The sequence below is a fragment of the Chelmon rostratus genome, chromosome 1, assembly GCF_017976325.1.
Source record: "Chelmon rostratus isolate fCheRos1 chromosome 1, fCheRos1.pri, whole genome shotgun sequence".
Lineage (NCBI taxonomy): Eukaryota > Metazoa > Chordata > Actinopteri > Chaetodontiformes > Chaetodontidae > Chelmon > Chelmon rostratus.
The window spans coordinates 19,288,823-19,304,753 of record NC_055658.1 but is presented as its reverse complement, the minus strand read 5'-3'; the positions used below and the strand labels follow the sequence as shown (position 1 = coordinate 19,304,753).

The following is a 15,931-nucleotide window of genomic DNA, read 5'->3' as shown; positions in this document are numbered from 1 at the left end:
GCAACACTGAATTATCTACATCCATCTCTCATGCACGCTTTGTCTCAGTCCGTTCTTCCTTCCCTTCACACTTACACACACGATTTATGACATGATGAGATTTGTCTTCGCGTCCAGAAAAAACCCTCGACAACAGCGGCAATAGCAAAATAACTTACACTCCCAAACAGCCACGCCTCTCACTGTATCTCTTTGCTTCAATCACTCAACTCATTCTCAACTTGTTAACATGACAAGACTCATCTCGCACACCGCCAGAGCAGACACATCAGCAGCAGAAGTAACACAAAACGATAGCAACCTCACAGTCTCACTTTCTCGTTTCAGTCTCGCCATTATTCCAGTTCTCTCACTCTCTCACAATCCGTCTCTTGTTCTTGTTCTCTTTCTCTCTGACAGAATGAATAAACAGGCTCAGCAAAGTGTAATCTCGTTCTTTTATTAGCAACAGCAAACACAGAAACAATGAATTTACCCTCCCTCCCTCCCTCCCTCTCTCTCTCTCCCCGTCTGCTCTTCTCCTCTCATCAGCTTTAATGAACCACAAATCTCATCAGCCATCTTTTTCATCAGCTCTGCCATCACTACTTCCTGCACTTTAAACCTGACTGACTACTCACAGCATGTCTGTCTCTGCTGTTGGCTGATGGCCAGGAAGACTGTACATAATTGATATTTAGCTGTAAGATAAAATGCATATAGATTTTCCCAAAAATATGTTTTGGTGCTAGTATGAAGCAGAATGACAGTTTTCAGTGGCGGCAGTATTAGTGTGGCAGTCCTGCACCACAGCTCTGGTTTACTAAGTGGTGATTCACTGCCAGCTGATCTTCAGCATGTTCAATATCTCACCATGGTGATGTTAAGGAGGATGGTGTTATATATTTGCAGCCATCGGTTGACAGAGGTGGGAGCATAATGAAGGCTTCGTAAAGCCATTTGTACAATGATGGCTTCGTACAGCCTGTTTCTCTCTGCACCTGTGTTTGCACGCTCTTTGTGAAACTTAGCCTCTTAAAGAAGGTAAAATCTACATAGCGTAAACATCCATCTTGTTGGATGTAGCAGTGACTTGGAGCTGTAAAACTAAACCAGTGTTGTTTTGTGCATCTACATCCTGCAGGAACCATTACAGGAGCGGGATTTTCTGAAACATGTAAATGAAATCCTTCATGTATTAAACACGTCTCGTGACCGTGAGAGCGAGCCAAACCATTGATCATATTCAGAGCCGCCCCGCCCTGTGGGGCCCACCTCTCTCCACAGGGCCACCACGACTCGGCTTGGCCCCGTCTTCAAAGGGTGGTGGTAGTGCTGGTGAAGGGTGCGTGATGGGGGGATTCAGAAATTCTGCCAAGGGCCTCATAAAGCACAATATGTTGCACACCATCACAAATGCAGGCATCACTGAAACATAAGATGTCTTTTCAGCAAGATAGTGATGAGGGCATATCACAGCTACTGTTTTTATGTTGTGTTTTATGTTGTTATAGCAACATACAGTGAGTATAGCTCCAAGGGGCTTAAGCATTCTCAGTAGATGTGTCCATGGTGGTGACCAACAATGTGCTCTAAACAGAGTCTGTTTAATCATATTAATACGTATTGATCTCTGTTTTTTCCACCTTTATTTTAGTCAGATATACATTTGAATTTTTAGAACATTTGTACACAGGACTATCACTACGTGTTTAATCATTATGCTTCACTTACATTCCGTCGTCAATTCTGAACACATTTCATTCTTTTTCCAGCAATAGTTTTAATCAAATTTCAGCTTTATTCAAGTTTTCAATTCAGCTCATTTTAATTAAACTCATTTCTAATTTAGTCATGTTCCGATATGAACTAATTTTACATTTCATTTTACTCATTTCAGTTTTTTTGTTTTAATACAGTGATATCACAGTAATACATTTTTAAATTTTTTTTTTATTATTATTATTATTACACTTATCTACTTAACTACCAGGGTTGCCTCAACGCTCTAACGCCAAGTGTGTCCACTCCATTTCATTAAATGCGTTTAATATTTGTCCAGATCGAGCATACCGGTAAAAGCTTGTGTGGTCTATATGTGCACCAGTGTGTGAATATGTTTCTTCCTTGTTTCTGACTGTCGTGCTTTCTACTTCCTCCTGGTGGGCGTGGGGCTCTTCACCCCTCTTCCTGCTGGTGATTTGGGAGGGGCGGGGCTGGGAGCAGAGGGGGCGGGGCTAGGAGCAGGCTGGGTCTTGGGCTGAGGGATCTCAATGGGGAGCTTGGGAGGGATGATTGTTTTAGGGGTCAGAGTAGGTTTCGCCTCAGGGATTTTCTCTCCGTGACGGTACACGCTGACCTGGAGAGAGGGAGGCAGAGTAAGACATATTGTTAATTTTATGTAGACGTTTCCCATAAATGCATTTACAATACTGTTTGTATCTATGGCAGTAAAAAAGGAAGGAGAAATCTTTCATGCAAACACTGTGAAGCATTTCAACGGATCTTTTTGAGTTTTAAGTAAATAATGTTCCGGGTGAAACTGTCAAATCACCGTCGGACAAAAGTCTCAAGGTCAAATATCAGCTCTGCAAGGGCTCTGAGTTACAAGTGTGATCACAAAGAATATCACTGTTAGGCCCCAAAGAAAAGACGAGATTTGTGCCACAGATGGTCAGAAAGATTTCACAGCTCTGAGTAAGTCCTGTAATTTGCGGCACGTAGCAGTGACACTCACCACTATATCCACAGACTCCCCTCCGTATTTGTTCTGGACAATCATGGTATATCTGCCAGAATCCTCCATGGAAACACCTTTGATCGTCAGACTGGCAAACTTGCCCTGGTCCAGGGAGACCACGTACTGAAATATGAAATCAAAGGTTAAAAAAAGTGAGAGAGAGACAGAGGCAGCACAGGGGCTTTAGCCTGATTTAACATTTAAAACGCCCGTCACTTAAAGTTTTATTTAAAATCTGATTCATCTTCCAGTCAGAGCAGCAGCATGAGCTTTGATAAGCACCTCCCTTTAGCACAAGCTGAGCACTGCCAGATGGACACGAGGAGTAATGACCAATTCCAGTCTATTATATTCTGCCGAGCCCTGTTAGCTCAACCAAAAAATGATGGAATTAAATGACAATAAAAATATGTTCCATCCGCATTTCTTGAGACCACAAAACAATACTATTGATGTTTAAAGCCTTCAGAGTTGAAGTATGTTTGTGTCGATCCGACTTGTACTCTGTGAGTGATGCTGGTGACACAAGTTTACTTCAACTCTGAAGGCTTTAAACTATTGATGCTTAAAGCCTTCAGAAAACTAAACTATTGATGTTTAAAGCCTTCAGAGTTGAAGTACACTTGTGTCGCCGGCACTACTCACAGAGTACAAGTCAGATTGACACAAGTGCACTTCAACTCCGAAGGCTTTAAACATCAATAGTTTTGTTTTCTTGGTCTCAAGAAATGCGGATGGAGTACACTTGTGTGGATCTGACTTGCAGTGTGTGTGTGATGATGGCGAGAATACTGTATTTCAGTTACTCTCTCTCATACCTGCCCACTCATTTGCAAGGTCTACACATGAGTTCATTTTTATGGAGTGGCACTTGTAGCAGGCTAATTACGTTCCTATTAAGAGAAACGCTTGCCTTTAGTTTTGAGATATTAAAATCTCTACTGGCCTAAAAATCAAATAGACCTAAAAAGTTGCCACATTTGCAATTGATGGGCCTTTTCTAATTAACATGTTATATGGCCTAGGATAATTGCATTCATTTGTTAAACCAGTGTAGGCTAATCTGTGGGTTGCTAGCTTCTCTTTTGTTGGAGTGATGAAAAAGTAGCTGCTGTATTAAAAAACATAACAAAGGGTATTATAGTCGTTTTTTAGTTGTGCTCAGAACACGAAAATCTTGTACTTGCAGACGAAATGTACAGCATTATGAATTTCTGGTATTCACTACCTCCCTATTTAAACCTGTATAGCTTCAAAGTAATATCTATCCCTACTCTGAGTTTCAGTGCAATATTCTCTGGATCTGTATATATGTCTGTTTGTTTTTCTGTTAGTATCTTCAGTAGCCTCTGTGGTATCTACGTAGGGGAGACGCACTCCTGAGATTTGGAAAACACATCACCAAGGACGTTAGTTCTTGTTTTTGACAGATTATTAGCAGGTGAGGGAATGAATAAAGAAGAGGGCAAACTTCAACACATATTCCACCTGGAGTCTCTCAAACTTAAATCTTCAAAGTCGCGAGGAGCCGCAGGATGCTGATGCTGTTGAAAGAGCCTCCACTGACTGGGGATAGACTGTAGACTTGTGCTGGCTGGCAAGTAGGTCAGTGAGTTATGAGAGGCAGATTTGTTCCATTACAGATTCAGGACTGTGCTGATAATGCTGACCTCACCTAAAGAATGTAGATCCTTCCAGTGAGGGACTGTAACAGGTGCAAAAGCAGGTAGACGCACTTTGTTGTTGCATATTTCAAACAAAGACCTTAAGTGTGTACAACTACGGGATGTTGTCTTTTTCATCACTTTCAATTTTGAATTGAAACATACACTACTTAGAAAATACTTTGTTTATTACCACCTCAATATTTCCTCCAGTATTTCCAGATCTTCTCATGTATATATTACTTTTCCAGTACTTATTTTTTTCTTATTTTTGTCTTATTTTCACTATTCTATATCATGTGGATTTGAATCCCCATTTTATTTTACATTGATTCTTTTCCCTGTCTGCTTTTTATGTGAGGGACTCGGTGCATGCAATTTCTTTGTTATAAAGCAGTTTGAGCTGCTTATCTTCTATCTATCTATGCAAATAAAGTATTATTATAAGTAGCAGTAGAAGTAGTGGTAGTGATATGAGTGTTAGTATGAGTATTATTATTATTACTTTATTTTAATTTGCATGTAATTTTAAAGAATTGCATGCAAGCAAATCAAGAATTCTTACCATGGTATTAAAACTGTTGTAGTAATTGTTGTAGTAATGGTTGTACATTGCATTCTGACAGTACATATGTAGGATACTATTATTTGCAAAGAGTGTCCAAATATTTAAACACAGTCAACGCTAGCGGGAATAACACAACACAATCCAGTGCACACGTTCTGAGTGCGTAAACCCCAGTATCACCAGACAAGCTAGCAGTCAGCAGCAACCAAACCAAAGAACAAGGCTTTGTTTGAAGAGTCCGTTATCAGTTAGTGTGGCCGAAGCATTTACCTGATCGCCAGGTTCCACCTCCGCTCCATTCTTCAACCATGAGACCTGAGGCTTAGGGTCTCCACAAACTGTACATGTTAAACTCAGGGTCTGTGGGAGGAACAAAGGATGACTTGTTAGACAAACATACACATTTACAGAGACTAAAATCACTCAGTACACATACAGCTAGATGCTTGCCTTCTTTTCCATAATGGTGACCACATCAGGCAGTCCTCCCACCACCTTACCACGGTCTGAAACAAACCATTGTTAACATTACCATTCATTCCTATTGGTTATCATATTGATGAAGAATCCGGGGCTTTATTTTCTCTAAGACAACTAAACAACCAGTGGCTTTTAGAGACAATATCGAAACAATGATCATCTCTAAACAGAAGTAACTGTAGAAAGTAATTAAGAAAAAATATTAAAGGAACAAGGAGAATGGAAGGATGAACTCACTCTTCTCAGCATAGGCCTCAGCCCTGAAACACAGAAAGAAAAGTTAGAGATGTTTCTTTCACTGTCATATACAGCATTATACACAGTACTGAGTCAAACACTGTAACCTAAGATGTACCTCTCGGTATTCTTTTATTTTGAAAGGCAAATGGCCTTTCAAAATAAAAGACTCTACAACAAACAGTTCTAACACTATCAAATGTGAGCCCTTGTTGGACATGTAGTCTAGACAAGTTTGGTTATGGTCTGTTTTCACTGACCAATGCATAATATCCCTCCCATGTTCGGGTCAGTAGCAGTGGTCAGATGGTTTGGCACAAGGCGTTCCAGGTTTAGAGCCAAACCTCATTATAGTGGAGTTTAGTCAGGGACTTAACAGAATCTTTTCTATGGGAAAAATGATACTGCTTTGTAATAACTGGGTGAGGTCTGTTGGATCAGCATGGGAAAGCCAGAGGTCAGCCACAGGACCAGATGGCTGAGGGAACTCTGCTCTCCTCTTGGCATGTTGATGCTCAATCAAAAGGGCAACAGGGTGTCACTTGTTTCAATGTGTTTGTAAAATCTTGCGCTTAAATGTCTCTCTTTGAATGTTAATTAGAAAAGGGATTTGGACAGCTTCCACTCTGCATGCACTGTTTAGTGTCTGGAGTTTCAATTGATTTTTGTAAATGGATTTGCAAAATTCAGTGTGTGGGGTTTCGCTTTGGCCCAATTAGCCAAAGGACCCAGAAGGATCTCTGCTACCTGACTGCGTCTATTTTTAAACATTGATTTTTATCTCAAATTATAATGGACTGGACTTTTTCAGACAGCAAGGAGTTTTGGGATTCACTGCAAGGAGTTTTGGGGTTCACTGTAGTTTTGTAGATGGAGAGCAACCTTTGCTGAAGCTATTCAGCAAACGTTCATAAATTGAGATACAACTCTATTTATGTGCTTTACAGTGTTTACAAACACGTCAAATGCAAAGGTGCAGGCTATCTGGTACAGAATAGTATATACAAATAAAATCTATAGCCGAGTGTGTCTTTCAACACAGCATCTCAGTAGCAGCCATTCAGTGTGCTCCACCAAACTCCCAACTGATCCAAAAATGGGAAAAGTGGTGGATCTCGGGTGTAGTTAAGGCGGGCCAAATGAAGCCTGGGTGCTGAAACCTAGTGGCTAGCTGTCACTCAAAGCGGTCATGCCCATAGTTATGCATAACTTTAAGTCTAAATATATTTCAGTGAGAGAGTTATATATTTTTTTTTTATATGTAGTTATATATAAAAAATCATCCCCTGTGCGGTTGTCATGAACTGGGAAATCAGCAACAGTAATCAAAACCACTTTTTGTCGAGGCTGTAACCATTTCTGTTTCTGCTGTAAGTTGGGTGTTTTAATTTGGGGGTCTATGGGGATAACTTGCTTTTGGAGCCAGCCTCAAGTGGCCATTCAAGGAACTGCAGGTGTTCACACATCCATATTGGCTTCAACCTTGACGGCTGCTGAGAGGGAGTAATTCCAGTGCTTTTAAACAGCGCAGTAGATGCATCAAAAGCACAGTCTGTCTATTGATCCTTCACATTGATCATGTCATTGGAAATGGTGTGTTGGATCTACATGCATCTTGCGGTCAGTGAAGGAAGTTGTGTGTGGAAGCTGAACTGAAGTTTTCCGGCTGAACATGTCTGCGGTGTTTACTCCATTTATTGTCTCTAATAGGATTTTGTGAGTAAAAAGTTAAACATGTAGCAAATAAAATAGAACTATATCATTTATATGTACTAATGTATACTTTGAGATACTATGAGATGTCACATTTCAGGTTCAGATGTGTAGGAAACAGTGATTCATCATTAGCAGAGTTATAGTTTGACTAAAATATACACAGAAAGGCACAAATAAGAAACAGATTTGAGAGTGTGGTTCTTACTTGAGTTTCTGGAACTCAGCGAAGGCCTTCTCATATACTGTAAAAGGCAAAAAAACACAACTTCACTGTCAGTGTTCGCAACACTAACTGTCTCCCTACTTTATTTTAAAGTGACACTCCACAAGGAATTCACCTTTTGAGTATAAAAAAACGCTCAACCCTGGCTTCAAAGGTGGCTTTAAACCTGTGTCTGTTGCTTGCTCCTTCTCCTGCAGCAGTGCTCAGCTTTAATAAATGTCAGTTAAACATATTTTGGTGAAAATGTAAATACTCTACTTCATGGCATAGCGTCTGAAGTTGAGGAGGGGGACAATGCAACATAGGAGCAGTGCATTTATCCAATATTTGGCAAAAATAGAATTGTTTGAAACATGTTGAGCATACTGGAAGGACAGGAGAGAAGCTGATTATGCTTTTGATGGGTTTCTTTGGATCTTTTGATACTGTTTCTGCATGAAATCCATTGTAACCAACATGAACTCAAGCTGCAGGGTGTCTTTGTGTTATGTGTGTGTGTGTGTGGGGGGGTTTGTGAAAAAGCAAACTGCCAAGTTTTTACAGCCAGTTTTCGAGCCAGCGGGGATGAGTGTTTGATACTCAAAAGGTTGAAGTGTCACTTGAAAGTCTTAAACTACAGATTGAAGCCAAGAGCTCCATAAAAACAAGTGACCGTGTTGTTTCCAGCCCTCTTTTTTACTCTGTTGTCAATAAAAAAAAGTGAGTGACACTCGGAGAGAGAGAGAGAGCAAATGAGGTACTGACCATCACCACTGAGGTCCAGTGTGCGTTTATGTGAGTTTTCAGGGTCGGTAATCACAATGGAGTATGGTCCTTTATCCCTCTCTGTTGGCTCAATCACCTGTGAATCAATCAGTTAATTAAGCAACTGTTTATTTCGACTTGCATGTCTTTAATTACTGGTTTGAAAGAGATTCATTCATCTACCAGGTAATTACAAAGCTTTCAGACAAAAAGTAAAAGGAAGATACACTGTTCAATTAATTACGTTTAATGAATTTTACAATATATCATGTTTTTATTCATTACCTACCCATTTTAAAGGTGACATTATCTATTTAGTTTGTCTAAAAGTTGCCCTGGAATCACTTCTACAAAGACACTGCCAGGACTTTTAAGCAACATCAGTGTTCACCAGTAACACTGCCAGAAGGGCTTTGCTGTCATAAAATTACCCACGTATGATCCACTTAAGAGGCACATACTATTCAGCATTGTACAGGAGATGATAGTACCTCCATTGTTGCCATAGAAGGGGTTCCTCCAATCATAACCTTGTCAGTGTGGGAGAGTTTAGTCTCACTGAGGAGAGGAGAGGAGAGGAGAGGTTAGCGTGAGTGTGTGTGTGAGCTGGTGAAGCCTGCTTCAGAGGTAATGGAAAATCATGTTTACCTGCCTGCCTAATGTTACGCACACGGATACCAATTTCTGTCTCATGCTATCTATCGCTCCCTCACACTCGCAGAAAAGACGGGGAGAGGTTAAAAATCTCATCTCCAGAATTTTTTTTTGTTCTTTGTATAATTGAATAACAGCTCACCGCCTACTTTCCCTCTATTTCTCTTCATCCTTTTTCTTTGTCTTCCCCCCATCTTTTCTTTTTCTGTCCACTCTCTCTCACTCTATTTCCCCTCCCCCCTACATTTTGGTCATCTCTAGGGTTTGAAGTGCTTCTAGGGTCTCTAGTGCTTTTAAGTGCAGAAAAACCTAGCTTCTTTATAGAAAATGATAGGGGTGTGATTTTTGTCACAAAACAGGGCAATTTTACTGCAATAACCAGGATAATGAAAACACTTGCCAACAGCCATCACAAGTTTTATTATGTGGCTTATTGTTTTTGCCACTCCCGGAGGTTTAACTTGAGAGAAAAGCAAAATAATGTGTTTGTGGTCGGCATGTTTATAGGCAAGAGTAGTCTTATTTCTCCTAAAACCATTCCTGCGACTACAAATACAGGAGTTATGGTTACCATTATTTTCTTCTTCTTCTCCTCAGTGGTAGTAGCTGTTGTTGGTGTTATGGTAGTAAGAGTAGTGTTTATTTCTTACCCATGATACCAGGTGATGTTCATCTCTGAGGTGTAGTACTTCATGTGACACTGCAGCTGAATGCCTGTTGCTGTGCAGTTAATCACCAACTGCGCTGCGCTGGCTCCTGGAGGAGGTGATGGAAGGTGATAGAGGTTGTGGAGGGCACATTTAAAATCAGAATCAGATACATATTTTCCATCTGCTGCCGGATGAGCTACCCCCACTCTGCTGGGAGAGCAACAGGATGCATCTTTTTTTAGCTCAGAACTAATCAGATAAAATCAAACCTCCATCTACAGCCATTTGCACATGTAATATCCATTTCATGACTTCCTTTTTATGTTACATTTGTCCAGCTTGGAGAGCAGAATTGTACTAATGAAGCAGAGTGCAGACTGCTTGTATGCTGCATTCAATAAAACACTTCAAACACCAGAAAAAAGAGCTCTTATACCCAAAAGGGAGTTTCACACTACACTATGACTGTGTGGGACCTTGCTCTCTGCACATTACAAGTGTACAAGTGTGTCATCCACCTGGTCACATCACCATGGTTTCCCATTATCACAGTAATGAACCCTCTTCTCCTCTGCAACCAGTGCTGTAGCAGTTGCTGCAGAGCTGTCAAGTGACTGTCTCTTAAAATAGGAGTAAGATGCTCCTCCACACTGTCACTGTGACAGCGCGGTGGAATTTTAAAGTGATTTCACCACATGATGGCATGATGGCCAAATGCTTCCAGCATGACAACTTCTGCCACATGCTGATAACTGTGTGTGTGTGTGTGTGTGTGTGTGTGTGTGTGTGTGTGTGTGTGTGTGTGTGTGTGTGTGTGTGCAGCAGTGGGATTTTAAACCATCAGCCTGATGATGGATCTAAATCTCTTATATAAATTTAGATCATTTGCACGTCAGCCCGTCAGTGTGTAGAGGGGGATGATGGTGATGTTCAGTACTGTTGCTAATATGGATTTCTGCTATTGAGATAATTCATGTCTGTGTGTTCACCTCTGTGCATGTGTGTGTGCAAAAGGCAGATACCCACCAGCCAGTTGGCTGATCTTGTTGATGGCATCGTCAAAGACTAGAAGAGAGGCAGAGAAACACGGGGTCAGGGAAAGAGCCAAGATGATGGAGAGTCGCGATGCTGCCCTCTGGTGGCTGCATTCAAGTCTCAGTAATGAAAGGTGTAAATTAAACATGTTTACTAGTGTGTTTATGTGTTGCTTTGAGGCAAGCCGTCTCTATACTGTGTGACTCAGTATCTCTGTTGCCATTATTAAGCCATTAACCGAATGGTTCTATTCTTTAGTGGTGCACCAATTTAGATAGAATGAAGAGCTGCAGCCATCTGCGAATTCTCTCCCTGATTAAATACTTACTAACCTGTAATACAGAAGGGATAAAAGATGATCTGAAAAGGACAGTAATGCTCAGTTCTGCCATCAAAATGTGTACAGAAGTTCAAGCTTGAAGGACTACAGAGTACCATCTTAAGTTTATTCCACCCAAACTTTTACAGGAACATTAAAATGGATTTTCTCAGGATTAAATACAGCCAGCAGGTGAGCAAGCTGTCATGTGGCAGGAACTATTTTTACACAGGAGGCAGAAAAACAAGGTTAGGGTTAGAGGGTTTGTTAAAAATTCATTAGTTTACCATGTACAGATACAGTTTATACATTTGGATCATTTTTTCCCCTGTCTCCCACTTTTTAATGAGCATCAAGCTCTTTTTAGACTTTATCCTTTTCAAGGGCCATTTTACTGTAGGTCATTATTTATTTTTGCTCAGTTAGTCAACCAGCCAGGCAGCAAGCTACTGAATTACTCAGTGAATCAGCAAGATGAATTAAGTACGAAGGATATGTTTACCTTTTCCGGAGATGTCAATTTGGCTCATATCTTGTCCTCTGTCATCGCTGATGGTGGCCTTATAAACCCCTGCAGTCTTCAGTGAAAACTGGAGGAGGAACAAAGCAGAATCCTTGTTTTCTGATGCTCAGAGAAGCACTAAGCTGTGTTATTAACCGAATCACTGTATAACGCCTTGACACTGCACCACATCCTGATAAATACTGTATAACCATGCATAGAAGTAATCGTATTGTACACAGTTTCATAAAATCTAGAGGACTAACAGTACCAAGTGCAATTACCAGTTTAATTGGCAGTTTGCAGACTCCTGATCCCAGGTCAGGCTTCACATCAGGGATGATCTCTGTGTCTTCTTTAAACCAGTGGAACACAGATTCCTTCTTCAAGTTAGCAACCTGCAAGGAAACACATCATCGCAAATATTATTTAAACATTCAACATAATCGTCATTAACAAGGTTTTTGCCTTTTTTTTTTTTTTAAATAGCTTCTACATAGCAGATCATCAATCCCAGTGGCAGCAATTCAGATGGAACCAGACCAAAAACAGCATCAATCTGCCTCTAAAAGTCATTTAGCAGTCCCGGGTTTAGATGTATTGCACTTCATCTTTTCATGGCAACCAGGGAGTGGAACAGATCTACTAGAGATGTTCGGCGGGTAAAATCACCAATATAAATTCACTTTAGTTCCACCTTATACAAACTTGTTAGCAATGTCATTAATGCAGCACACCTCAGATTTTCTATCTCATTACAAGATGCTCATCCAACAAGTCAGTGATGTGTGGAAAGTTCAGTTTATGCACTGGTTCATTAAGACCAAGTGATACCTCAACGTCTGTACTTTGGGCTTTATTCTCATCCCATCTCCTGGATGAAAAAATGACTCTTTACCTCGAGAGAAGCTGGCCTGTAGTTATTTTTAAAGTATATATGATACCCAAACAAATCAATGCTACCAATTACAAATGGAGCCTATTTCTGCAAAATGGTTGATGCCTGAAAAGAAGTTAATGCCCTCTATGTGTAGTCCCTCTCAACATTCACCCACTTAATTCACTGCATATGTTTGTTGTGTTTCTACATTATGCAAGATGCACTTATTTGGGCTACACTAACAAACAGATTAAACAGATGTCAGATTGTCTCAAGGGGCATGAACAATACTTTGATGTCAAAATTGTTTTAAATACCTCCTTCATGTTAACTAAACCAAGACAAAATCCTGGCAGTGTAATTCTGGTTATTTTCTATCTAGACCTTTTCATTACACAGCATTGTTGCACTCAGCCTCCAAAGAATGACCAATCAGCCAGGTCAGCCTCCCATTTGTTTAACGTGTAAATATTCAGTGATCATTGAGTTTGTGTTTACCTTGCAGACCAAAGTGACGGAGCAGTCGTCTCCAACGTGAAGTGACAGGAACTCACTGAAGTGTGGCCCTGTGGTGGATAAAGGCAGGGGAGAAACGTCCAGGGAAGGGAAACTTAAAATAGATTACCCGACTGTATGAGCTCTACGAACTGCCTTGTGCGTGATGTATGGCTTTAAAAATTCTAAATGCTAAATACCACTGTGCACCTACACTAGCTATTTCTAATTTAGGACTTATTTTGTCAGGTAGCGAGCCATTTGAAAGGAGTCCATTTTTAGTTTTAAGGTTCCAACTCCCAGTTGAAGTAAAGTGGGTCTGTTTCTTTTCACTGATTAGATTAGTTGTCTCCCAGGCAACATAGTGGTGTGCTGGTCTCAGAATAAGTCGAGTGAGGCTCATACAAGCTTTAAAAGTGGATGATGTTTTGTGTTTCTTACCCTCTTTGACTCTGATGTACTCTCTCCTCTGGTAGTCAGCCTCAGCCAGCGCTGCCTTGAAAGCTGTGTGCACATACAGATACACATAAACAGAGAATAATTAAAAGATCAAAGTGTTGCCAGTAGTTGCTATAGATTCTTGCAGTGGATTAGTTGGCTAATGGTTCCTTGGATGAGAGCAGAATCGTAATATATGGGGAAAAAAGCACAACAAAACAGCTTCAAACCCACGTTTACATTTATCAACTGGAATCATTTCCATAATGTAGTCTCTGATAATAGAGATGCAAATACACACATACACAAGCCCATATGGGCTGCATATGTGTCATTAGGCCTCTCTTACCATCTCCAATCAGAACCAGGGAGCTCTGTGCTTTGCCTCCTCCGTCTGTGATCTGGCAGGTAAACGTCCCCTCATTCTCCTCGGTGAAATGGTCCATGATGAACTCGATGATACCTGTAGAGACGTCATGACCCATCTTGTTGGGCTGCAGAAAAATAGAGTTGGTTGCTGTAAAAAGGCCAAAATGCACTCGAAGACAGACTTTTTTGAATGTGGATACTTTTCGGTGTGATATTATGGCTTAAAGGGGCAATGTGCTGACTGAATCACGGTCAGCATACATCGAGGGCAGACACACAACTCTTTCAGCTTGAAGCCAGAAAGTCTTTGGTCTTTTGCTCCCATTTCTCCCTGTGTCTATGCCTTAAACTACAGTGTATCTTACATCAGCTCCAGACAGTTCCTTGTTGTTGGCAAAGAATTTGTAGGTGACATTGGAGGAAATCTCTTCAGCCTGCAGCCAGAACCTCATTCTGCCTCTCTCCAAAATCTTATAGGCCAACTCTGATTTTAGTGGGATGACTAGAGGAGAGAAGAGGAAAAAAGTGAAGAGTTCCAAAACATCACTGCACTTAGTTACTAATAACTTAACCCAGCTGTTAGTCAGAGAAGAGGAGAGAAAGGGGGAGGAGGGAAAAATAAGAGGAGAGGTGAATAGTGGTTAGGCAGGTGATGCAAAAGCAGGTAAGACTTTTTTGGATCAAATAAAATAGAGAAATGTGCCCCTAAAAGAAGAAAGAAATCTGAAAGGTTCAAAGCAAGTCAGAACAAAGCAAAATGAAGGCATGAAAGGGAGAATCCGAGAAATAGAGAGAGTGGGTAAGACAGATTAAAGACGCAGCAGAGGAAAAAGTGTAAAAGAAGACAGATTAAAAGGGACAAAGAGAGAGATTATGAGAGATGGAAAGAGTCAGCCAGAGGTACCTACTTGGGTGTCTGATATCATAGCTGAGTGCCAGCATCTTCGCCAACTCTGAAATGTGAAGAGACAACTTATTCATTTCATGCAGCCATGGGCACAAATAGCAGCTAAAATACATGTTACACTTTGTACACAGATGGCATTTTATCATGCGCTTTGACGGGCTGAGTCAAGTACCACGTTTGGAGCCGGAGAAGTCATTACTGTAATTGTGTTTAATAGGATGAGGCAGATAAATGCACAAACACTTGCAACGCTATAAGGAAGATGATACATTATATTCACTTTTTTTTTTAAGCCTAGAGCTAGACCCTGGGGTCTAGTTCTGAAACTCCTGTAACAACCTGCAGTAAGAGTTATGAGGGATATATATGACATTTTGTATAGTAGGAGTTTAGAAAGCATTGGAAGTTAGGCTGAAAAAAACTGTAGGCCAAATGGGAAACAATCAGTGTAAGGGCCACTGAATAACATATTATAGCCTAGCAGCACAGTGGTGCAATAGCAGGAAAAATATTGTGAAAGTTTCTGACAGAAAGCCCTTTCCCATGATGACATGGTTTTAAAACACACACACTGCCCCAAGCTTGGAGAAATGTTGTGAGCAACGTGCTCTGCTAGCATTCATCTAATGTGTAATGAAATTGTTTGTTGCCTACACGCCAGCGTGATCGTTTTAAAGCACGGCCCTATTGCTTTCATCTTTGTTTCATCCCACACAGCGCCTCGGTTCTTCGATACGTGGTTTCCTTTTGAATTTTGCTTTTGGTACTTACAGCTGCTCAAATTATCATGATCAAGGCACGAAATATATTTGCATGCATTACTTTAACAGATGGATATTGGATATGGATATTTAACGTAATTTGATGTAATGTAAATGCTAATGAGACGATGAAGATAATGGCAACAATTTACATTGCAGTGTGTCAACAGCAATACATAATGTGTCAGTCTTGGCTGTAAGCAACTCAACAGATGTGATGGTAGACAGAAGTCAGTAGTAGTAGTTCTGTACATTTTTAAAAGAGTTTGGCTGAGTGGTTAAGCAGCAGAGCCACACTGACACAGCGATGGGTAAAATCCTACCTTCAGCAGAGATTGCATAGCTGGATGACACTCCGTCTGTGTTGGTGACAGACACAGAGAACGTCCCAAAGTCCTCTTTGTCTGCATTCTTAAAGATCAGCTTAGAACTAGGATGAAGACACAGGCAAAGAGACGAATAAAGACAGAGAAATGACGCGCATTTAAGATTTTAAATTTTTATTTTTATTTTTATTTTTTTTTACCATATTCAACAGTATTTGTGTGGCTGTGTGTGTGTGGCCCCATT

At 40.6% G+C, this 15,931-nt stretch overlaps 1 protein-coding gene across 1 annotated transcript in view; it reads right to left on the bottom strand.

Moving 5' to 3' along the window:
* Positions 1-516: 516 nt before the first annotated feature.
* The window catches only part of myom2b (myomesin 2b), a 30,640-nt gene continuing 15,225 nt past the window's right edge, over positions 517-15,931 (bottom strand). The window contains exons 22-39 of the mRNA XM_041954528.1: positions 15,685-15,791; positions 14,602-14,646; positions 14,059-14,195; positions 13,674-13,818; positions 13,328-13,390; positions 12,890-12,957; positions 11,796-11,909; positions 11,512-11,599; positions 10,682-10,720; positions 9,656-9,761; positions 8,843-8,909; positions 8,352-8,448; positions 7,590-7,626; positions 5,669-5,691; positions 5,402-5,457; positions 5,222-5,311; positions 2,717-2,842; positions 517-2,338 (exon numbers count right to left, since the gene is read on the bottom strand). Coding sequence (XP_041810462.1) covers positions 2,129-2,338; positions 2,717-2,842; positions 5,222-5,311; positions 5,402-5,457; positions 5,669-5,691; positions 7,590-7,626; positions 8,352-8,448; positions 8,843-8,909; positions 9,656-9,761; positions 10,682-10,720; positions 11,512-11,599; positions 11,796-11,909; positions 12,890-12,957; positions 13,328-13,390; positions 13,674-13,818; positions 14,059-14,195; positions 14,602-14,646; positions 15,685-15,791 — 1,618 coding nt within the window. The 3' untranslated portion in view covers positions 517-2,128. The remainder of the gene's footprint in view (positions 2,339-2,716; positions 2,843-5,221; positions 5,312-5,401; positions 5,458-5,668; positions 5,692-7,589; positions 7,627-8,351; positions 8,449-8,842; positions 8,910-9,655; positions 9,762-10,681; positions 10,721-11,511; positions 11,600-11,795; positions 11,910-12,889; positions 12,958-13,327; positions 13,391-13,673; positions 13,819-14,058; positions 14,196-14,601; positions 14,647-15,684; positions 15,792-15,931) is intronic.